This window comes from Sylvia atricapilla, chromosome 13 (assembly GCF_009819655.1).
Source record: "Sylvia atricapilla isolate bSylAtr1 chromosome 13, bSylAtr1.pri, whole genome shotgun sequence".
Lineage (NCBI taxonomy): Eukaryota > Metazoa > Chordata > Aves > Passeriformes > Sylviidae > Sylvia > Sylvia atricapilla.
Window position 1 is genome coordinate 18,665,651 of NC_089152.1, and position 23,547 is coordinate 18,689,197.

Genomic DNA, 23,547 nt, shown 5'->3' on the forward strand with positions numbered 1-23,547 from the left:
AACTTTCGGGCCAAACCCCCGAGCTTCGGCTCATTCCCGCTCATCCCAGCCGCACTTCCCAACCTCCCCTGAATTCTGCCCCGCCTGGGCATTTCCCTGTCGTGTGTCAGCCTCACTTTGTGCGGAGTGAAGTGCCCCAGCCTTGCCCCGCGCTGCCCCTTCACCTCCCCTATCTGCCGGGCTCACCTCCTCCCCGCCACTCCTCCCGATCCTCGCTGCCCGTTTGCCCCGGAGGAGCCGGGGGAAGCGAGCCAGCCGCCTTCTCACGCAAACCTGGCCAATCGTTAACCTGAGCCTGGCTCTGCCCCTGGCCCGGCTGATCCTGCCGCCACCACTCCCGGGACGAGGGACCTGCCGGATGATTCCCCGAGGATGGATGGGGACGGCTGCGGATGTCGGCTTGTCACAAACGTGTCCCCTCGCTCACAGCCCGCAGCTCCCAGCACCTCCAGAGTGGCCCTGGAGGTGATAGCCCTCTCTGGCTGCTGCGAACAGTTTGGCCAGCCTAGAAAAGTTTTTTGGGGGAAATGCTGGTACCCGAATTCCATAGGCAAGCAACGGCTGACAGCATGTCCTACATCCCAAGACAAGGCTTAGGGATCTCCTCCTTCCTCCCTGTCCTAGGGACTCCCTTCTGCCTGCCCACAGCAGGCTCCAGGGGCTTGGCCAGGAGGAGAAGTCACCATCCATGCCCCAGAGCCTGCTGGAGGGGAGAAACGCGCTTCCCTGGCTTCTTGGGCAGGCTCCAGCCAGGCTCGGCCCCTTTGTTAATGGGTAGCTATTCCCAAGGGCTTTTGCTGTGTCCAGTCCCTCGGGGGATAAATACCCCGCGCTGCAGTGAGCTTAGAGACCCGTGGACTTCCAGGTGACAAGAGAAGGACCAGGCAGAGGAGAACGAGGTGACAGAACAAGAAGGTTGAAGAGACAGAGGAGGATTCCCTCCTGCTCCCGCTGCTAATCTCTGCTGGGAGCCCCGAGCAGTAAAAACCAGCCCAAGGACCTGCAGGTAGGAGACAGCCTGTGTGTTTAGGGGACGTTTAACATGGATATAGGACCAGGAAGGTCATATTTGGGTGTCCCTGCTCACCCAGTGAGCTGCACAACTGTTCTCACGCAGCAACCCTGTGGGATCCCCACTCCCAAATCCCTCAGTCCTGTGACCAGCAGGTCCATCCTCCTGGCTCTAACTCATGATGGCTTTTGGTAGTCTTGGAACGACATTCACGGAGTGAGTGCTGCTTGCTCTCTCCGCTTCCAGGGATTGCTCAGCTGCAGTTTTCCACGCCTTGTTCTACAAGACTGTCTCCCTGGCAAGAGCAGGGATGGCAGCGGGGCATTGGTTTTCTGTGGGGAAAGGGATGTCACTGATGGCTCAGGCAGTTGAGGTGTCCTTAAGGGATGGGTGGGTGCGTTTGGAGCTGTTCCCAGGTCCGCAGCTGGCGCCGTGGAAAGCCCCAGCGCCGCGGGGACAGCTCCGTCCCCTGAGCCGCCTCCGGGCTGCGGCTCCGAGTGGCAGCGTCAGGAGCAGCCCAGCGCCGAGCCCGTGGCCGGTGGCGGCTGTCCCGCTCACGGCGCTTCGCTCCCTCAGGGCCGCTCCGCGCTCCGGACGGCGATGCTGAAGGCTGCGATGTCGCTGGTGGGGAGCCCCGGCGCGGTGTCGGCCACCGAGGTGCTGCTGGCGGCCGCCGCCTTCTGCCTGGTGTTTGCGGTGCTGCAGTGGCTGCAGCAGCAGCCCGTGCCCGAGGGGCTGCGGAGGCCGCCGGGCCCGCGGGGCATTCCCGTGCTGGGGAACGTGCTGGAGCTGCGCAAGGACCCGCACCTGGCGCTGACGCGGCTGAGCCGGCGCTACGGGGACGTGATGGAGGTGCGCATCGGCAGCCGGCCCGTGCTGGTGCTCAGCGGGCTGGACACCATCCGGCAAGCCCTGGTCAAGCAAGGAGAGGACTTCATGGGACGTCCCGACCTCTACAGTTTCCGCTTTGTCACAGACGGGCAGAGCCTGACGTTCAGCCCCGACTCCGGGGAGGTGTGGAGAGCCCGCAGGAAGCTGGCCCAGAGCGCCCTGAAGAGCTTCTCCATCGCCCCCAGCCCCACCTCGTCGTGCAGCTGCCTGCTGGAGGAGCACGTCTCCAAGGAGGCCGAGTACCTGGTCACCAAGTTCCTGCAGCTGATGGAGGAGGAGAAGAGGTTTGAGCCCTACCGCTACCTGGTGGTGTCGGTGGCCAACGTCATCTGCGCCATGTGCTTCGGCAAGCGCTACGAGCACGAGGACCAGGAGCTGCTCCGCCTGGTGAATTCCACCGAGGAGTTCACTGACGTGACCGCTGCTGGCAACCCCGCCGACTTCATCCCCGTGCTCCGCTACCTCCCCAGCCGCAGCATGAAACTGTTTTTAGATTTCAACAAGTACTTCCTCGGCTTCCTGCAGAAGAGGGTCAAGGAGCACTACGACACCTACGATGAGGTAAGGGGACCCTCACCTGCTCTCCTATCAGCGAGATGGTTTTGTTTTAGCAGCCAAACAGCAATGGCCATTGTCTCTCCCCAGTCCTCCTTCTCACAGAATCATAGAATATCATAGAATCGTGGAAGATCCTGAGTTGGCTCACACGTGGATCATCCAGTCCAGCTGTGGGCCCTGTACAGACACCCCACCAATGCGGGTGTCCCACACAACCACTCCTCAGAGCATTGCCCAACTCCCCTGGAGCTCTGGCAACCTCGGGGCTGTGCCCATTTCCTGGGGAGCCTGGTCTAGTGTGCTGGGAAACATTGAGCCAAGTTTTAGTTTGCTTTCAAATCAGCATTTAATCGATCGCATCTTACATCACTTCCTATTACAAGCCAGCAGTAGACTGATAGCCCCAGCACCCTCTGGGGGAAGAACCTTTTCCCGACGTCCCACCTGGACCTCCCCAGACTCACCTTCATGAGCGTCCCAGGGTCTCCTCCACTCCCTGTGTGGTGTGGCCAGTCTGCTGCTTGGCCATCTGCTCTGTGCCCGGGTTCCTGGGAGAACCCCCTCCTTGTTTCCATAGGGACCACTGAGGGATCATGCTCCCCAGAACTTGTGTGACCCCGGACTCTCACAGCACCAGGTGGGGCTGCTCAGGAGCACCCACCCCTCTGCCCATCCTGCTCTGTGACCTTGCCTCCTCTTCCTCTCAGAACAACATCCGGGACATCACGGACTCGCTCATCGAGCAGTGCCTGGATGAAAAACTGGGAACGAAAATGGCCATGCAGATCCCCAAGGAGAAGATCGTCAACCTTGTGAACGACCTCTTTGGAGCAGGTATCCTCTCCCACCTTTCCTCAGCTGTAGTGGATGCTCTCAGATTTCCTTCAGCTGCTCTTCTCTGACCCTTCCTTGTCCAACACCAGCAGCCGGTTTGGGTCTAAGCACTGCCTCTCCTGCTCACTGGACCTTCCAGGAGTAGCTCTAGAGGCCAGTCTGGGACATCAGCTCTGGAAAAGTGAAAGGCGTGAGTTATAGCTCAGCCGAGCCTCACGAGCCAAGGTTGGCTTTTCCCAGCTGAGGGAGATGTCTGTGGGCTGATTCATCTTTCTCAGGAAATTCCCCCAATTCCGGAGAAGCTGCACAAACCTGACCCAACCCAGGAGTCGGACAGGTTGAGAGAGCAGGATATTTTAGCAAAGTTTATTATGGCAGAATAAAGCCTCAAGCCTTGCTGCGTGTCCAGCACGTCCCCTGCCTCCTCAGCCACCCCAGATTGCCCCGTGTGATGGTCACCTCCAGGCCAGGGTGGGAGTTGTGCTGAGCTCACCCACACCCCGTCCTCTTTGCCCAGGCTTTGACACCGTAACCACAGCCCTGTCCTGGAGCCTCATGTACCTGGTGACATACCCCAACATCCAGAAGAAGATCCAGGAAGAGCTCGGTGAGTCCATGAACCACATTCCCCTGAGGCCAAACCTCTCTGCTCAGCCCTGATGTGACCCTCCTCCCGCTCTCCACCTCCCCAGACCAGACCATCGGGCGGGAGAGGCGGCCGCGGCTGTCAGACAGGAGCACGCTGCCCTACACGGAAGCCTTTATCCTGGAGGTGTTCAGGCATTCCTCTTTCCTGCCCTTCACCATCCCACACAGGTACGGGCTGGGCTGGCAGAGCTGCTTCAGGGACGAGGTGACCACATGAAGCTCCTGGAGGGCACAACTGCCTCCTCAGAACCCCCCCTTTGGGTCACACCCTGCAGGAGCAGCCTGACAGTCCCTTGAGGATGCAGGAGAACCTTTGGGCTTGCCCAGCTCTCCATCTTCTCTCTCCCCAGCACGACCAAGGACACGGTGTTGAACGGCTACTACATCCCAAAGGATCGCTGTGTGTTCGTCAACCAGTGGCAAGTGAACCATGATGAGTGAGTACCTCGTGAGGGACAAACCCTCCTGTGGTGGCAAACATGTGCATTCCTGCAGTGACAAACAGCACCCCTCCTGTGGTGGCACACCATCAGGGATGTTCTTCCTGACAGTTCCCACCTCCCAGTGTCCCCCCTGACACCCATGACCAGCAGAAACCGTCTCAACGCCCCATGTTCTCCCTTCCAGGAAGCTTTGGAAGAACCCGGAGACCTTCAGCCCCGAGCGTTTCCTCAGTGCTGACGGGACCAAAGTGAACAAAGATGACGGGGAGCAGGTGCTGCTGTTTGGCCTGGGGAAGAGGAGGTGCATCGGGGAGAACATTGCCAGGTGGCAGGTGTTCCTCTTCCTGGCCACGCTGCTCCAGCAGCTGGAGTTCAGTGTGTGCGAGGGCGGCAGGGTGGACATGACCCCGCGCTATGGCCTGTCCCTGAAGCACAAGAGGTGTGAGCACTTCCAGGCCAGGCAGCGCTTCCCCGTGAGGGGCAGGAGCTGAGCAGCAGGAGCAAACATCTCCAGGGTGTCCTTGCAGCAGAGCTGGGTCCGCAACGCTTTTGTGGGGTGACGGAATAAACTGCAACTGCCGGGACTCTTGTTTTTCTTGCTTCGTTTTGTAGCAACTGTTGCCTTTTTTTGTTTCCTGGTGTTTCTGGTGTTGGCTGTTCCATTAAATGCTAGCTATTCTACCACGTCCAGTCTTGGATTGTATCCTTTCGGAATTGCTCTCTGATAGATGCAGGACAGCCAAGCCATGCCATAACCCCAGAGCTGGTGCTTCAGAATTTCAGAATTATAAAATTGTCTAGGTTGGAAAAGGTTTTAACATCATCGAGGCCAGCAGTGCCAAGACCACCACAAACCCATGTCCCAGGGATGGTGACTCCAGCACTGACCACCTTTATGGTGAAGAAATTTTCCCAATATCCAAACCTCCCCTGGTGCAACTTGAGCCTTTGTCCACCACCTTCACCGTGGTTGGTGGTGGCCTTGAAGGACACAAGGAAGGACATAAGGAAAGCCACAAGGAAGGTCACCTTCAGCCCTGGCTGCTGAGAAAGCTGAGCTGCTGCTGCTGTTCCGGGCTGGAACAAAGGTGTTTTCATGGCAGGAAGAGAATGAGAACCAGGAATTGCTCCAGCTCAAACCTGACAGTTTACATTGGCTGCCAGTCAGCCCGTGCCAGCAGAGCCAGATGCCTCCTCCTGCCCAGCTTGCACGCAAAGCCACCACCTGGCAGCGGTGACACGGGGATAAGCACAACCCCCCGGTGCACCCATTGCCAGGGGAGGATTCTGCCCCCACAGCCGCAGACCCTGAGCAGTGGGGCTCCAGTCAGAGCTCCTGCAGTGCCCAAATGCCAATCGCTCATCAGGCGTTGCACAGAAGCTTCCCAGAAGAGATGAAAGAGTGGTGGGGAAGAGAACAGGGAAGCCAATTGCCCAAGACTTCAGGGAGATCCCGGCTTGTCCAGACCCGCTAAACCAACCTGGGGGAAAAAGAAGTGACTCTGTGTGCTCAGGCCCTGCTTGGTCACCAGTTCGTGGTGGAACACCAGGGTGACACAGCCTCAGAGCCACCCAAAATCTTTGAGGCAGCACAAGCAGCAGCTGGTGTCACAGCAGCTTTGTCTTCCCCCTCTAATGTCATAATCCCGATATCGTAGGAAAAGGACTGGAGGGGAAGGTCCAGACCCGCTGCAGGCTATCAGAGGCCTTGGAAAAAAAGTGGGAGAATGCTTTAGGAGAACTCATGAGGTTCACCAGCCCAATACCAGCTCCACCAACAACACCAAGGCCACAGATCAACGCAGCGGAGTCTCAAACCCACCTCCCACAAGGGACATCCCAAAGCCAGCATTCCCCTGCTGCACGGACACCCGCTGGAGGTGCATCTCCGTGCCTAGGCTGGTGACTCAGAAGAGCGGCAGGAGCGCTCAGTGCCATGCTGTCGTGTCGTCAGTGCCGTGCCGTCCCCATGGGGCGGACTTGGCTCCGTGGGGACACAGGGCACTGAGCCTGCTGCGGGACCACAGGCCTCCTTTGCTGCAGCCATTGCGTGACTCCTGTGCCCTGGAGGCTGGCTGGGTGTGCTGATAAGGCTGCAATAAGAGGGAGCAGATAGAAAGGACAGAGGGAAATTTATTTTCCCCCTTTTGGCAGATGAGAGTTTTACAGCCCCGGGGCAGATAAGCAGCTGAATATTAACATCAGCAGTTTGGAACAGCCTCTTGCTGGTGGAAAGGCTCCCCAAAATCCATTCATTGAGGGCTGAAGAAGTCAACCCTGTGTCAGGATGGAGCACGGGAAGGGAAGAGGCTGGAGGGGAGAGGAATGGGCAGGCGAGTTACCCTTCCCTTCGTGGCCTGGTGGCAGAGCAGCCACTTTGTAACTCCCTACCTACATTTAGCACCTCTCCCTCTCTTGATGCCGATAGAACCACCCCATGGAGCTGTGGAAGACTTTTCCAGGTATTCTGCAAAGGCAGCAGGGACCCCTGAGACCTTGGTCTGAAATCCCTACGTGCTCACTGCTCCTGGACATCCCAGCCAACAGCCCACACAGCAGGTGAGGCCCCAGTTTTCCTGCTGGGGTCCATAAAATCATCGAATTTTATCTCCTGAGCTGGAAGGGACCCCAAGGATCATCAGTCCAGCCACTGGACTGGCCACACACACCACAACAATCCCACCCTGTGCCTCAGATCACTGTCCAAGCTTTCCTGGAGCTCTGGCAGCCTCGGGGCCATGCCCATTCCCCAGGGAGCCTGGGCAGTGCTCAGCACTCTCTGGGTGAGGAGACTTTTCCTGGTTTCCAGCCTGAGCCTCCCCTTTCCATCACCACTGCCATGAAAGCCTCAGGAACTCACAGTAGGTGAGAGGTTCCCGTTCGCCTATCTTTGCCTGCTCCTAATGACCTTCCTCAATTAAGCCCTCCCCAGGCAGTCTGTGAGAGCCACGGTTTTGTTACAGGAATTGGGGCGGTGATAAGCCAGGGAAGCTTTGATCACTCCGTGGAAAATCGCTTTTATGGTTGGTTTTAAAATGAGTCATGAGTCCAGCTGGGCTCTAGCTCCCCTTCCAAATGCTCCAAATGCTCCCAGCACGCTCATTCCTGCAGGAAAAGCTCTGGGCAGACACAAACCTCTGCCTCTGGCTGTGACACCTGCCTGATGTCAGCACTCGGGCTGTTGACACCTCCTCACTGGGAAAGCCAGTCCCTAGCCCCAGAACGGGCCAGAACAATCACTTGTGACTCTCCTGGATGGAAGAGAGGAGTTGCTCTGACACCCAACGGCTCTCCTGACTAAAAGTGCATGCTGCATTTCTAATTTCTGTCCTTTGGCTGTTTGGGATGTGTTATCAGCAGCATCTCCCCATGGGCATTAATGCTTCTGTGTCGCACTTTTGGTTATTTGTCCCCAGCACTGGTGACAAAAGAAAACCCCCAACACCATCTTTCTTTTTGCACCTCCACATGGACAGGGTTGGGCTCTGAACTCCACACTGGTTTCTGCCTTTTGGGGGGAAAACTGCCTCTGCTCAGCCTCCGTGAGCACCTTCTGCGGTGCTGGAGCTGGTGGCTGAGGAGGATGCTGGTTCTGCACTCCATCCAGGTTTAACCTGTGGGTGGAGCAGAGCTGGATCCAAAAGGGCTGGGCACATTAAACGGGGTACACAGCCCTGCTCCAGCAGCGCTCTCGGATCAGCCTGAGCCCTTTTTCCTCCTGCCACCTTCCCCTCCCTCTATTCCGCGGGGAGGAGGCCGTGTTTGGGCTGATCGATCACCCCACGCCATCAGAAGTACAAGGTACCTGTGATTCAGAGGGCAGGAAAGAGGGCGAGGGTAGAGTTTGTCCCCAGCAGAGATGACAAGATAGCTCCTCCCTGCACGCAGAGCCCTGCTCAGGAAAAGCTCCGGGCTCCCAGGAATCCCCTCAAAGCTGGCTGTACACCCACCCTGGCAGGATTTTCCGTGGGCTGAGGGATGGGAGCACCAGCGGCCACCAGGTGCCACAAGCACCGGCAGTGTGAGCCAAAAGCCTCCGGGATGGTGGAAGCTCCTCAAACTCTGCCTCGGCTGCAGGAGCGCTCTGGATTCAGGGCTGACTGTCCCCTGGATGTCCCCAAGGCTGGCCCTGGCGGCAGTGTAGCAGTGGGAGGTGGGGTCACACAGAGGGACAGGCTCTCATGTCCCCCACCCCATAACAAGAGGTCCCAGTTGTCTGCCCCACGGTGCACCCCTAAAATCATCTCCCTGAAGCCCAGCAGGGTGGGTAGAGCCGGGCTGGTGCTGTCAGAACGGGAGACACAGGCAGAAGGAAGTCCCACCCCGGAGGTGAAAAGCCACCTGCCGAGAGTCAGCGTCCCCAGCCTGTTTTCCTTCAGTTAAAAACATCCTGGCGACCAGGGCTGCCCGGAGGGCACTGGAATGAGGCTTGGCATGTGGGGAGAGGTCCCCCCGAGAAGCAGGACCGGGGTGGAAGGAGCAGGATCCTAATTCACTGAAGCGCTGTCGTCCCCTCCCGCTGGCACCTGAGACACCTGAGCCGCCGGTGGCACCGAGGAGCGCCGGGTTTACCGCTGGCGGGACATTTTTCGCCGGAAGGGACATTTGGGGATGGTCCAGCCGCAGACGGACCTCGCTGCAGAGCATCCCGCATCCCGCAGAGCCCCCCGGAGCCCTGGGAGCCGCAGAACCGGCCGAACCCGGCTCCCCTCGGGGCTTTTCCGGCTGGAAGGCGAATCCTCCAGGCTGGAATGAGCTGTCACGCTGACTTTACTCTGTCGTTCCCAGCCACCGCCTGCGAATCCTGCGCTGTCTCGTACATCCCAGGCGGGAGCGCTTCCCTTTCCCTGCCCACCCTTCTCATCCCGCCCGCGCTGCCGGCATCCCTCGGGGGCTCCGAGCTCCACCGGGACTAACCCGGCCCGGCAGCCGGGGATGCAGAGAAGCGGCAGAGCGACGATCTGCCATCCTTCACCCCGCCGGGATTTCACCCTCAGCTCCTCCCTTGCTGCATTTTCCCCCGCTCTTTTTCTTTATCTCCTGTTTCCCTGCCGATCCCAGCCGGCTGAAGGGCCCCCTCTCCTGGTGCAAGGCTGGGAGATGTCCATCCCTGCCTCGCTGGCCGTGAATCCATCCTTCCCATCCAGCCACCCTCAAACCATGACCCTTCCAGGGAAAAATTCCAGCCCGGACATCGCGGCAGCTGTGCCCGGAGGATTCCTCTCCGTGTCTCCCCTCTTGGACCAGCCTCCGCCAAATCCCCACGTCATCCTTCCAGCCAGCCCTGGGGATGCTGACGGTCTTGGGGCTTCAGGGGGAGGAAGAAACTCCGATGGCAAAGCATTTCGCAGTTCCTAGGTCAGGTGGACCGGGAACACCTGATCCTGGGCACGATTCCCCACCACGCTGGGTTAGTGCCTGGCTTTTTTCCCCAGCCCCGCGGAGGGAGTCTCCTGGCTCCAGCGGCGCCGTGTTGAGGGTGTTTATGGAATTCTGGTTGCCACTCACCCCAAAAGCGCCGGGTGCTTGCAGGGCAGCGCCGTGAGCGTGCAGGGCCGGGTGGGTGCACCGGGGCGTGCGTGGGTTGGTGACCGCGGGTGCGTTTCTGGCGTACGAGCTGCTTTCAGTTCCTCCCAGAAGGAGCCTGGGAGAGGATGAGCCCCTTCCACACCTCCCCGAGGCCGAAGGAACATTCCAGACCCCGCAGGAAACTCGGGGCTGGCTGCAAAGGGCTGCCCTGAGCCCCGTAAGGCGTCCCTGGATCTTTCCCGCTCGCTGTTGGAGCAAGGATGCGCTCCCTAAAAACGAGCTGGGCTTTGCATCCCGCTCCCGTGGCTGCTGCGAGCTCCCTGGTTCTGCACCCGGCTTTCCCTGTCCCCTGCGGTCCCTTTGTCCTCGTGGAATCAGGGAATGGGTTGGTTGGAAGGTACCCTAAAGGTCACCTATTAATTCTATTAATTCAATTTATTCTGTATTATGATGTCATATCATGTCGTTATATGACATGACATGCTGTTCTGCTCTCTGATACGTTTATGTGATGTCATGCTATATATTATTAGTTAGTTGAGCAATTTTATTGCATCATTGTTATTATTATTAATAATAATACAGATAATAGTATCTTCTAGGACCACAGAATCAGGGAATGGGCCAGGTTGGAAGACCTTAAAGATAAATTTCTATTCTATTCTATTCTATTCTATTCTATTCTATTCTATTCTATTCTATTCTATTCTATTCTTTCATTTCATTTCACTTCATTTCATTGTCATTTGACCATTGTATCATTATTTACTTTAGGCTTTGTAACAATTTTTATTATTTTATTGGCATTTTAGCCTCATTTCAGTACAACTTTGCACCCGTGTGAGCACACACCGGGCAGGAACCGGGGGGGTTGGTCCCGGTGCCCGTGCTGCTCCTGGTGCGGGGCCCGTCCCGTTCCGGGGTAGATCCCGGTGCCGGTGTCTCTCCGGTGCTCGTGCGGGTCCCCTTGCAGCTGCTTGTTCCATTCCCCGTCGCGGCGTGGGTCCGGGTCCCGCTGCTGCTCTCCCGTTTCTGTTCCCGGTGCGGGTCCCGCTGCCGTTCCCATTGGCGGTGCCGGTCCCGTTACCTGTCCCGGTGCCGGTGTCGGTGCCTGTGGGGATGCCGGTACCGGTGCGGGTCCCAGTGCTGCTGCCGCTGCCGTTCCCAGCGCGGGTCCCGTTGGCGGTGCGGGTCCCGCTGTGTCCTCTGTGCCCGCCGTTCCCGCTGGCCCCGCTGTCCGTCCCGCCGTCCCCGCTGTCGGTTCTGCTGCTCCCGCTGTCGGTTCCGCGGCTCTCATTGTCCCGCTTTCCTCGCTGTCCCCGCTGTCTGTCCCCGCTGTCAGTCCCCGCTGTCGATTCCCTCTGTCCCCGCTGTCCCCGCTGTCCATCCCGCTGCTCTCACTGTCCCGCTTTCCTCGCTGTCCCCGGTGTCAGTCCCCGCTGTGTGTCTCCGCTGTCGGTCCCCGCTGTCTGTCCCCGCTGTCAGTCCTCGCTGTCCCCGCTGTCTGTCCCCGCTGTCGGTCCCCGCTGTCGGTCCCCGGTGTCTGTCCCCGGTGCCTGTCCCCGTTGTCAGTGCCCGGTGTCTGTCCCCGTTGTCAGTCCCCGCTGTCGGTCCCCGCTGTCTGTCCCCGCTGTCTATCCCCGCTGTCGGTCCCCGCTGTCTGTCCCCGTTGTCAGTCCCCGCTGTCTGTCCTCGCTGTCGGTCCCCGCTGTCGGTCCCCGCTGTCCCCGCTGTCCCCGTTGTCAGTCCCCGCTGTCAATCCCCGCTGTCCCCGCTGTCTGTCCCCGCTGTCCCCGCTGTCTGTCCCCGCTGTCGGTCCCCGCTGTCCCCGGTCCGTGGCGCTGCCGGCGGTGACCGCCAGGTGGCGCCGCGCTCCTCCCGGTGCCCCCGCCCCGCCGCCGGCGCGGTGCTCGGGGCGCATGCGCGCTGCGCTCGGGGCGCTCCGGTTCCGGGCGCCGCTCCCTCCGTCCCTCCTTCCTTCCCTCCCTCCCCGGCTCCGTCCCTCCGGCCCCGCCGCCCCGGGACCCCCCGCGCCCCGCCCGCCCCGCGCCCCCCGCGCCCTCCCCGCGCCGCGCTGGGCCCCGCCGCGCTCCGGCGGCGGCGGCGGCTCCGGCTTCCCCCGCCCCTTCCGCCCCCCCGCGCCCCCCCGCCGGCCCAGCCGAGCCCGGAGGCCCCGGCGGCGCCGCATGGAGCAGCCGGCGGCGGGCTGAGCCCCTGCCCGGAGGGAGGTGAGTGACGGCGGCGGGGCAGCGGGCGAGCGGGGCGCGGACAATGGGGCGGAGAGCGGCGGGGGGGCTGCGGAGGTCCGGCCCCGCCTGACCCCCGGTGACCCCGCTACGGCCGCCGCCGCGGTCCCCGGGGAGCCGGGACCCGCCTTCCGCATCCCGCGGGGAGGAGCGGAGGGACCCCCCCCGCAGCATCCCTTCGGCGTGCCGGGGGTCCCGCCGGGGGTCCCGCCTCCGCCTGCATCCCCATCCCGTACAAAGGCCCGCGGGAACGGGAGCGTCGGGGACATCACGGGCACCCGGCTCTTCGGCGCCGCATTGTTGGTTTGAATGTTTTAAAATTTGGGGGCTCCTTTTCTCTTTTTTTTTTTTTTTTTTTTAAAATTTTTTTTTTTTTTTTTTTTCGGGCAATAAGGCGGCGGCGGGTTATTTATAGCCGCGGCTGTTGCTCGTTGGTTTAGCGAGAGCGAAAGGGGCTGTGCCGTCGGGCGGAAAAAAAAAAAAAAAAGTCCCCCGAAAAATCAAAACGCGGGGCAAAAAGTCCGGAAAAAAAAAAACAACAAAAAAAAAAGGCACATCGGAGGGGTGATGGGTGGGGAGCGGGAGGAGGAGGAGGATGGCAGCCTTCCTCCCGGCACACGGGGATGTTCCCAGGGGACCACGGCCCCATCCTGGCAAGGCAGGGAGTGTCCGGAGGGGTCCCCGGAGGGATGCGGGAGCTTTTGGGAGCATCCCCATCCTCCCTCGAGGGCCGTCCGCAGGATGGGAGTGATGAAGCCGTGGGATAAGCCCTGCAGAGCCAGGGAGTTTTGGGGTGGCTCTTTGCCCTTTGGCTGCTGCCTCCCCCCAGCTTTTCGGTTTTGAGTGAACGTTTGCCAAAAACACCTTTCCATGCCTCACTCCGCATCCTGTCCCTGTCCTCAGGTGACAGCACCCGAGAAGGGGGTACTGGGGTGATCTGGGATGGAAAATCGCCCTGGTGAGGTTTTTGTAGGGTAAAGGAGAAGCAGGATAACCTCTCTGCAATGGGGGGGCCGGGAGCAGCTTCTCTCCAGGCCTCCTCCTGTCTGTCCCCCAGGTGCCTCCAGCTCTCTGACCAGCAGCATCTTCTTTTTCTCTTCTGAAAGAATTTAAAAATCCCTGAAAAAGAAGCAGCCCCCCTTTCCTTGTCCCCTTTTCTTTGCAGCAGGGCACCCAGCCGGGGCTGGTTTTGGGGGGAGCAGCTCCGAAACGCTGCGAGCTGGCGGGTGAGATGAAGGAGGAACATTTTTCTTTCGATTAGAGTAATCGTGGGTGTTCGTTGTAATAACAGCAGATAAGATCTTTCGGAGGCAGGGAGGATGTTGTCTGCTTTTGGGGTTGCTTTGGGATTTTTTTTTTTTTTTTTTTGCTGTTTTTTGAACTTTAAAGGACTTCATTGGGAGATGGATGCACTGGAGGAGGTGGATGTGGATGGCGCCCACACGCCTGTTCCCGTTGGGATTGAGGCTTCTGTGCCATCAACAACCAAACTTCATTTAACCAGAGTCACCCCGGTGCTGGGCAGGTGCTGCCCCTCCCCTGGCAGGGTTTGAAACTGAAATGCAGCATCTTTCACCCACCTCATCCCATGGTGATGGTGCTCCTCAGGCGGGATTCGCTCTGGGGCTCCCAAATTCCTGTCCCAACCCGCCCGTGCGTCTGGCACAGCTCGATTTTATTTTGATGAATGAGAGGAATGCTGTCCCCAGCTCATTTCCCCGTGCCCTTTGGATTGTCAGAGGTGTTGGCTGTACCTGCCCTGCCCGGCTCCTGGCTGCCAGGCCGACCTTCCTGCGGGGAAATGCGGGAGCAGAGCTGTGGGGATGGACCCGGGGGGATGACATCCATCTCGGGGGCATCTGCACTGAGTGGCTCTGAGGATGCTCCACTGGGGGAAAAAGGGGTTTTAGCAGAGGGTGGGTTCACCTGAGCACATCCTGAGGCCTGATTTGAGGACAGGGAGCTTGCAGAAGGAACAAACCCTCACCTGGCAGGGCTGGAAACAGCCAAACCCAGCACTCTGCTCTGCCCAATCGGCCAGCCTGCTCCCTGGCTAATTTTCTTTTTTTAATTATTATTATTAATTTCTTTCATGTGCTGCCGCACATCCTCCTTGAGGAGAAGAAGGGGCGATGCCTGCCCTTTCCCAGAAGGCCCAGGATTGCTGCTTTTAAGCTGTGGATCCACTCCTCCAGCATCTCCACGTCCTTCTCCCAGCCCAGCATCCCCAGGGATGTGCGGGGCTGGCGGAAGCGGGCGCGGGGCCGGGGCTGGCCCGGTGACGAGTGACAGGAACCGCTGGCTGTCACATGAGGCCTTCAGGGGGGCTGCTCAGCGGCTGCCCCGTGTGGTTTCCTCCTCCTCTTCCTCGGAAATTCTCGGCTTTGAGGCAGAAATTAGGTGACGATGGAGAAGAAAACGAGGCTCAGAGGAGGAAGGTCTGTGTGGGGCTGAGGGACGGCCCCTGGCGTTGTAACAAGCTCCCTCTTTGAAACTGCCAGGCGAATTTATTGTGTGTAATTGTAACAATGCCACAGTCCGGTGCCATGAATATCCACGATCCGGGGAGATAAAAAAGCCTAGGCTGGCTGGAGCGTGTTCTTGGTGGGGTTTGCTCAGGCAGTTTCCTCTTTAGCAGGGAAAAAAAAAAATTCTCTTTAGGAAGGCAGGCTATGAATTTTGTATCCTCGCTGCATTTATCAAATATGAATGCTGGTGACATCCGTGAGCTGAAAGTCCAAACACGCGGCCTTTGGGACTGGGAGGATTCAGCTCCTGCAGGGGCTGGCAAAGGTGGGATGAACCTTTGGGCATCCCTGGCTCTGGGATTTTCCAGTCCTGGGTGAAGCCTCCCTCGTGCTGATTTTTGGATACTGGGAGATGAGGCCTGGCCGGTGGGAAGCGCTGACTCAGGGCTTTGGGCCGGAGGTCTCCTTGAGCAACACCCAGAACCAGCCTGTGCTCAGTGTCCCCATGGGACACTGCATGAGGAACAGGGCTGAAAGCCCCAGGGATGGGAAATTCCCTCCTTAAACCTCCTTTCACTCTTCAGCTAAATGCCTCCATGGCCTGAGAGAGTGGAGTTTGTTCCCTGGTTTCCTGGTGCTGTGTTTCAGACTGGTGGGATCCAGACCCCTGGCTGAAGTTTTTGTTCCGTGCCACGTGTAAATCCAGAATTTTAAGCAGAAATCAGCTTGGAAGGGCAGAGAGTTGGAGCTGGGAATGTTCTGGGGGGCTGTACTCCCAGCTGGTGCACCCCAGCCCAGCATTGCCAGGCTCTGCCCTCCTCTGGATGCTGGCACTCCTGGCAGTGTCCCCAGGTGCCATCAGGTTGGGTTTGGTGGCGTCTTCCCGGGCAGGCTGGGAAAGGAACCCAACACCGCAGTGCTGGAAACCCCTGAGGTCCCCAAACTCTGTCCTCGGGGACCCAAGCCTCGATTTGTCCTCTCTGCTGCCAAAAAGGGAGCGCCGTGTGCCGTGTCCCCGCCGGGGGGAAGGTGAGGAAGGTGCTGGGTGGCAGCGTGACGCCTTTTCCGGAGCGCTGCGGGCACGTGGTGGAAACAGGGCCATGTTCTCACCGTGCTCTTCCTCCCAGCAGCTCTGCCCCTTATCTCCTTCCTCCTCCCGTCCTCAGCCTTGCCCCCCAGTTTCACTTCCTCCTTCCCAAAATACTCCCAGCCGCGGGCGGCCGGGCTCTGGCGGCAGTGACCCCAAGGGATGTGATGACTTCATAAATATTTGGGTGGATTTTGGGGGGTTGCTCTGCCTGTGTCCCCCCTCTGTGCCCCCAGCCCGGCACGACCTCGGTGCCCCAGCCCAAGAAAGCCTGGTTTGATTCCGGGGCCGCTGACTTCATCCCTTGCTGGGGGCTGGAGCGGCGGGAATAAAGCCGGGTTTGTTCCCCTCCCACACACCCATCCCAGAGCACAGCACCCCCGGGCAGCGTGTCCCCCTGGGCTCCTAAAGGAGCTGCACGTTCCAGTGTCCCAGTGGTTTCTTAGCCGGCAGGGAGCGGTTTGCGTTTATTTCTTTTGGATCCCGGGCCTGGGAAGCTCTCAGGGCTGGATGTTTCCACACGTGGGTCACCAGGGAGAGCAGGGCTCTGGCTGTGTAGCCTGGGAGAGGAGTGGGATGGGCCTCCTGGAGGTCATCTCCGTTCCCTTCCCTTCTCTGGGCGCATCCACGCCACGCTGGGTTTTTCCTTGGTGCAGATGCTGCGCTCAAAACTCCATCCTTAAGAAGCTGTATCTGTGCAAATGCCTCCTAATCCGGGTGAGCAGCTCCGTGCTGGTCCCACCCCTGACTGCGGGGACTGAGCAGGCCCAGAGTTCCCACTGCCACCTCCGTGTGGGGACACTGTGGAAGCAGTGCCTCGGGCAGGACCTGTTCTTGGCCAGAGAAGAAGAGATGCTCACCTGGCCTGGGAGCATCCTTCAGGGATGCCCACACCTCTTTCCCACCGTGCCCCGTTCTCAGCCGTCCTTTGCCCCCCGCACAGGTCTCATGGTACCAAGTGACGTGTCCCCCCTGTGAGAGTCGAGCTCCCAGCCTCCTGAGAAGATGTCAGGGATGCAGGTGAGCTCTGGGTGAGGAGAGGTGGGGATGGAGCTGTCCAGGGGTGGCCCCAGCCAGGGATGGAGCCGTCCAGGGGTGGCCCCGGTGCTTGGGAGGAACGTGGGGACGCTCGGTTTAAACAGACCCCATTTGGGTTTGCATTTGCGAGGGGACAGTCCCTGAGGGTCAGGGGGTGCCAGGGGTGGGTGACACAGTCGGGCAGGGCTCTGATGGCATTCCCTGCTCCTGGCCAGGCCGTGTGGCCTTCCGGTACAGAATGTATCGCCAAGTACAACTTCCACGGTACCGCCGAGCAGGACCTGCCCTTCAGCAAAGGAGACGTCCTCACCATCGTCGCTGTCACCAAGGTAAGGTGTCCCCTCCCTGTGGGACGCCGTCCCTGCACCCCGTGACACGTGCCAGTGGCAGCCCGTGGTCCTGCTGGCCCCGCTGGGCGCGAATCGGGCCGTGAGCTCGGTTAATTAACTCACGGCCTCGTTAGTTAAGGTTTCTCCAAAATGCAAGTGCCTCCCGGGATGTGGAGGAGGGATGGGAGAGGAGGAGGGATGGGAGAGGCAGCGGTTCTGGGCTATGCTCCGGGGAAGGAAAAGAGGGGCTGTGGGTCTGGGGGGCTCTGGGACGCCTGACAGGGTGACAGTGAGCCCTGTGGGGCCACCAAGCACTGGAGATCGGTGGTCCCTGCACCGACCCCGATGCCCTGCTCATCCCATCCTTCCTGCAGCCAGCCAGAGCGGCCCAGGGTGCTAGGGGAAGCCCCAGAGGGCTGCTCGGGCGGGATGCAGCCGTGCTCAGAGGCTCGTTGTGACATCCCCACAGGATCCCAACTGGTACAAGGCGAAGAACAAGGTGGGCCGGGAGGGCATCATTCCTGCTAACTACGTCCAGAAGAGGGAAGGGGTCAAAGCTGGCATCAAGCTTAGCCTTATGCCGTGAGTACCCAACCAGGGCTCTGCCAGGGTGGATCCAGGGCTGGAGCAGAGGTGGCCAGAGCCGTGTCCCAGCAGAAGGGACATTCCTCACAGGGCACAGAAGGGGCAGCAGTGTGGATTTGGGTTTGGGTTTGGCTGCTGGAGAGAGCTCTGAGTGTTTTGGGAGCTGCCTGCAGCGCTGGGAAGGTGGTTGATGGTTGGGTTGTGTTTTCAATTGGTTTGTTTTACCCAAGGCTGGGGCTGTAAAGGCTGGTGGGAGGAAGAGGGAAGGTTGGAATGGGATCTCTACAGGAGGGATGGGTTTGATGTTCCTGCCGCAGCCCAGAGCTGCCAGTGACTCCCAGTGTCCAGAGGAACCTCCTGGGAGCGTGCAGAGGGGCTGGATCCCAGCTGGGGTCAGGAGGAGCGGAGCAGGATGCTGTGGAAGGAGCTGTGTCACGGGGCGGGTGTGGGGACAGCGAGGAAGGGCACGGACACACCGTCCCCAGGCAGGCAGGGACAGAAGCTGCTCCACATCCAACCACAGCCCCACAGGGGTGCAGGCAGCACGTGCCCAGCCCTCCTCCCACCCTCCGTGTCCCCTGCAGGTGGTTCCACGGGAAGATCACGCGGGAGCAGGCGGAGCGGCTGCTGTACCCCCCCGAGACGGGGCTGTTCCTGGTGCGGGAGAGCACCAACTACCCCGGGGACTACACCCTGTGCGTCAGCTGCGAGGGCAAGGTGGAGCACTACCGCATCATCTACTCCTCCAGCAAGCTCAGCATCGACGAGGAGGTCTACTTCGAGAACCTCATGCAGCTGGTGGAGGTGAGGCCTCGGCTGGCGTCTCCGTCCGGCCGCTGTGGAGGACATCGGGGACATTCGGGGACATCGGGGCTTGTGGGGCTGCACGTCTGGAGCTTGGGAGGTGGTGGGCGCTCTTCCTTCTCTGCTGGCGCCCCGGGGTGGGGATGTTGGGGACAGAGGGACCAGGAGGAGGAGGGACAAGGATCCGCGGCCTCGTGCTGCCACCTGGTGGGACCTCAGAGCCCGGCACCGCCCGTGCCGGGGCTGTCACCCGCCCCGCGCCGGGGATGTCACCCGCCCCGCGCCGGGGATGTCACCCGCGCCCTGCCGTGTCCCCCCAGCATTACACCACGGACGCAGACGGGCTCTGCACCCGCCTCATCAAACCCAAGCTGATGGAGGGCACGGTGGCAGCGCAGGACGAGTTCTCCCGCAGTGAGTGGCCGTGCCCCCTCCCCGGCCCCTGGGGACACCCCCAGCACCCCCTCACTGCCCCCTTCTCCCCGTGCAGGCGGCTGGGCCCTCAACATGAAGGACCTCAAGTTGCTACAGATCATTGGCAAAGGGGAATTCGGAGGTGAGCCCGCTGTCCCCAGCCCGTGGTGGCCCTGAATGCGGGTGGGGGGCTCCTCTGTGGCCCCCCAGGGTGCTGGTGGGGCCCCAGGAGGCCGGGATGCTTCCTGTGCCCGTCTCTCCTGGCCCGCAGACGTGATGCTGGGGGATTACCGGGGGAACAAAGTCGCCGTGAAGTGCATTAAAAACGACGCCACAGCACAGGCCTTCCTGGCAGAGGCGTCCGTCATGACGTGAGTGTCACCGTCCCTGCGGGGACAGCAGGAGGGAGGGGGCGCCTCTGTCCCTGTGAGCAGGGCTGGGTGGTCCCTGGTGCCCGGGGGAGCCCCTCTTGTCCCCGTAGCCCTGCCTGCCCTGAGCCCTCCTGTGCCACGCAGGCAGCTCCGACACAGCAACCTGGTGCAGCTGCTGGGGGTGATTGTGGAGGAGAAGAGTGGCCTTTACATCGTCACCGAGTACATGGCCAAGGTGAGGCCCCCAGCCCGGCCACCTGCCTTCCTGCTCTGTCCCCTTGTCCCCTCCACGGTCCTGGGGCTTCACCCTGGCACAGCTGGGTCACCCCAGCCTGGGCTGCATCTCGCTGGGGCCACGCTGGTGGCTGGAGATGGTGTGTCCAGTGTCCCATGTCCCCGTTGCTGGCTCCCGGGGGTTTGGCATGCCCAGATCTGCCCCAGGAGGGAGGGACATTGTCCTTGTGTCCTGCCCCTCGTTTGAAGGGACATCACCCTTAGGTCCTGCCCCATCTTAAAGGGACATCATCCCCAAATCCTACCCCATGAGGGAGGGACATCCTCCCTCAGTCCTGCCCCATAAGGGAGGGACATCCTCCCTGGGTCCTGCCCCATAAGGGAGGGACATCCTCCCTGGGTCCTGCCCCATAAGGGAGTGACATCCTCCCTGAGTCTTGTCCCATAAAATATGGACATCCTCCCTGGGTCTTGTCCCATAAGGAAGGGCTATCATCCCCTTGTTCTGCCCCGTGAGGGAGGGGCAGCAGGTGGGCTGCTGACCCCGTGTCCCTCTCCATCCCTGTGTGCAGGGCAGCCTAGTAGACTACCTGCGGTCGCGTGGGCGGTCGGTGCTCGGGGCAGACTGCCTGCTCAAGTTCTCCCTGTAAGTACCAGCCGAGGCCGTGCCCACCGCCCTGACCCTCCCCACCCGTGCTTTGGGGCCGCCCTGCCAACCCCCCTTGTGCTGCCCACCCCACTCCCAGAGATGTCTGTGAAGCCATGGAGTACCTGGAAGCCAACAACTTCGTGCACCGGGACCTGGCGGCGAGGAACGTGCTGGTCTCGGAGGACAACATCGCCAAGGTCAGCGATTTCGGGCTCACCAAGGAAGCCTCCTCCACACAGGACACAGGCAAGCTGCCCGTCAAGTGGACAGCGCCAGAAGCACTTAGAGAAAAGGTGGGTGAGCCTTGGAGTGCGTGCATGTGGTGGGAGCTGCGGGAAGGGGGAATGTTCTGGGCTGCCCCAGACGTGGTGATGGAGTGCTGTGGGGTTTTTATCTTCTTTTCTTCTGTTAGAGATGGGATTAAAGCATGGGACAGTGCTCAGTTTTCTCGTGTTTGGACTCAGTTGTTTATTAATTTTTACCTAAAGTACAGTGACTCTAACTCTCTCCAAGGTCTTTAAAGCATAATTTATACCAATCACGAGATGACACCTATATTATTTTTACTTGTAGCCAAATAACTGATCACCCATGGTCCACAGTGTGGGCTTTTTCACCCAGTTAGAAAATACCACCCAAACCCATGAAGAAGAAGGTGAAAGAAGAACTTAGCCAACACCCTAAGCCCTCCGTCTTGCCCCATATATATTACTATGTACTAAAACCATAAACTGTAACTTTTGCACCCTGTGACGTCACACAATCCTATTCAAACTCCACACCCACAATCCCAGTGCTGTCACTCAATTTTGGAAGCCTTTTCCACGGCCTGGGGTCAAATGTAGTGCTTGCTTGAAGGGTCAGTGCCTTTTAGCAGAGAAAGCCTAAACTCCAGGCTTCTAACAGAGCACCACTTCCCACTGTCTGAGCCCAAAAGCAGCTGCCCTGAGGGTGGGGAAGATCCCCTGTCCCCCATCCCTGCTGGAGCGTGCTCACAGAGCTTCTCTCCCCTCCTTCCCTGCAGAAATTCTCCACCAAGTCGGACGTGTGGAGCTTCGGGATCCTCCTCTGGGAAATCTACTCCTTCGGGCGAGTGCCTTATCCGAGAATTGTAAGTGATGAGCAGCCCCTGGGGGCCAGAGTTCGGGAGGAGCCGAGCCCCTGGTTTTTTGGGGAGCCCCTCCCTGACAGCCCCAATCTCCCCCAGCCCCTGAAGGACGTGGTGCCCCGCGTGGAGAAGGGCTATAAGATGGATGCTCCGGACGGTTGTCCAGCCGTGGTCTACGAGGTGATGAAGAAGTGCTGGACCCTGGACCCCGGCCACCGGCCGTCCTTCCACCAGCTCCGTGAACAGCTAGTGCATATCAAAGAGAAGGAGCTCTACCTGTGAGGGGGGGCTCTGCCACCCCACAGCCGCAGGGGACCCATGCTGGGGGGGGACCAGGGTGTGGGCAGTCCCCCTGCCCCACCACCGCGCCAGGAGGGAGCCCCGGGGGTGTGTGTGCTCCCCCCCCAATTCCCTCGGTTGCTTCCAAAATTCCAAATCTGTCAGTTTTTATTTTCTAGGTTTGGGGTTGGTTTGTTTTTTTTTATTTTTGTTTTGGTCTCCCACGCTATTTTTTTTTTTATTATTTTTGTGGGTGGTTTTTTTTTTGTTGTTCTCAGTTTTGGGGAGCGTTTATTGTTTTTGGGTTTGTTTTGGTTTGGTTTTTTTTTTTGGTTTTTTTGTCGTCGGTTTTTTTTATTATTTCAAGCAAAGCCCAGCTCTGAGCATTGGGCGTTTTACTAAAGTACGAATCTTATTTTATAATGTAATTAAAAGAAGAAAAAAAAAAAAAAAAAAAAAAAAAAAGAAAAAAAAACCACGAGAGAAGAAGGTCGTTAAAAGGAGAATAATAATAAATAAACCAATGAAACGGACAGATGAAAAGGAAAACCCCCAGCGACAGAAGTGATGGTTGACGGGGAGACGCTGGACTCGCCGCCCGGTCGGGAGAGCGCGGCCGCGTCCCCGCCAGACGCTTTTTATTATTTTTTTTTTTGGGTTGTTTTGCTTTAAACTCGTTGCAATGTTTGCATGCTGTCTCCAGAGGCCTTTTTTTCCAGTCCTGTCCAGTGCTTTATTCTCATGTAATGCTACCGACTGTGAGATTAAAAACTGTAATAAAAAAACCATTCCATACGGACGCGGCACACCCCGCCTCGGCCCCCCTCTGTTGCCGGCGGCTCCAGGCACCCCCTGGCAGAGGAGGAACTGGGGCTGGACCCCCTCCATCCCTCCATCTCCTCCCCAAACAGGTTGGGATGAGCAGCACTTGGCTCCATCCTGCCCGTGAGAACAAGGCTGTGACAGGGGTGAAGGTGCCCAGTGATACCGAAGCTCCCCTTTAGGCCAGGCTTTGCTTTCTGATGCTCTGAGCAGGCGAGGGATGCAGTTTGGGGCTGACTCCTGAACGTCCCTGCCTGCCCTGAGTATCTCAGCCCCCTGCAAATGTAAAAAGTGTGAGAATCCTTAGTAGTGTAGAGCTCTGTTAACACAAGCGTCACGTACATCGTGTTATGATTTAGAATCCCAAACGAAGTACCAAAGCCGTTAAATTTTTAGTAACAATTAACAATTGTATCTAACTGTACAATTTCGTTACAATTAATTACAACTAATTTTTGGTTACAATTTTTGGTTACAATTAAGAGAAAAAGATGCGGCGAGACGCGGATGTCCCGGGCCCCCGAGCCCAAAGCTGTCCCCGTGGAATCCCTGGAGGGAGCCGGGTGGAGGTGGCGTCTGGCAGGTTTAGAATAGCTCCTGCTCATCCGCAGGGAATTATTCAGCGTTAAAGGAGGCGCGGAGCACCGGCTCGGCTCTGCCGGCTGCCTGCTTGGCAAACCCCGGGCCGGAGCTCGCCGCCTGCTTTGGACCGCGATTGAGATCCAGATTCCTCTCGGAGCAGGGTTAAAGGGAAAAACGGGAGCGGTGGGACACGGGCACGGCTCAGGGATGTGCGAGATGGAGTGTGCGGAGCGGAGATGTGCTGCTGAGCCCCTTCGCTGAGGCGTCGCCTTGTCGCGATGTCCGAGGGCGACGGGACAGGGCTGAGGGATGTGGGGATGTGCTGTAGCTCCCTAGGGTTTCCTCTCCCCTGGAGTGACCCCCCTCCTCTTGGCCACGTCCCCCCCGTTCCTCCCAGTGCTCCAGCAGCGCCCAGCCGGATAAGCAGCTTTACTTTTTGGGCTTATGAAGATTAAAGTCATTTACAGGCAAAGCCTGCAAGAAACGGCTTTGGGAATGGCGAGAAGTACCCAGAACCTTCACGTGATGGGAGACAGCAGGGAGAGGTCTGCTCCTGTCCCCCACTGTGTCCCCTCCTGGCCCTGGGTTACTGCTGGGGATGGACACCTGCCAGCTG

At 59.2% G+C, this 23,547-nt stretch overlaps 2 protein-coding genes across 2 annotated transcripts; both read left to right on the forward strand.

Moving 5' to 3' along the window:
• The first annotated feature begins 843 nt into the window (after positions 1-843).
• Positions 844-5,070, forward strand: LOC136367192 (cytochrome P450 1A5-like). The gene is made up of 7 exons (XM_066328697.1): positions 844-1,006; positions 1,589-2,464; positions 3,169-3,295; positions 3,813-3,902; positions 3,988-4,111; positions 4,294-4,380; positions 4,571-5,070. Exons 2-7 carry the CDS (start codon positions 1,613-1,615, stop codon positions 4,875-4,877), a joined length of 1,587 nt encoding a protein of 528 aa, XP_066184794.1. The 5' UTR covers positions 844-1,006; positions 1,589-1,612; the 3' UTR covers positions 4,878-5,070.
• Positions 5,071-12,017: 6,947 nt separating this feature from the next.
• On the forward strand, positions 12,018-22,333 carry CSK (C-terminal Src kinase). Its single transcript, XM_066328706.1, has 13 exons — positions 12,018-12,143; positions 16,660-16,736; positions 16,970-17,083; positions 17,553-17,665; positions 18,253-18,472; positions 18,793-18,886; positions 18,963-19,028; positions 19,158-19,257; positions 19,402-19,492; positions 20,064-20,137; positions 20,238-20,433; positions 21,165-21,251; positions 21,348-22,333. Exons 2-13 carry the CDS (start codon positions 16,722-16,724, stop codon positions 21,528-21,530), a joined length of 1,353 nt encoding a protein of 450 aa, XP_066184803.1. The 5' UTR covers positions 12,018-12,143; positions 16,660-16,721; the 3' UTR covers positions 21,531-22,333.
• Positions 22,334-23,547: the final 1,214 nt, after the last annotated feature.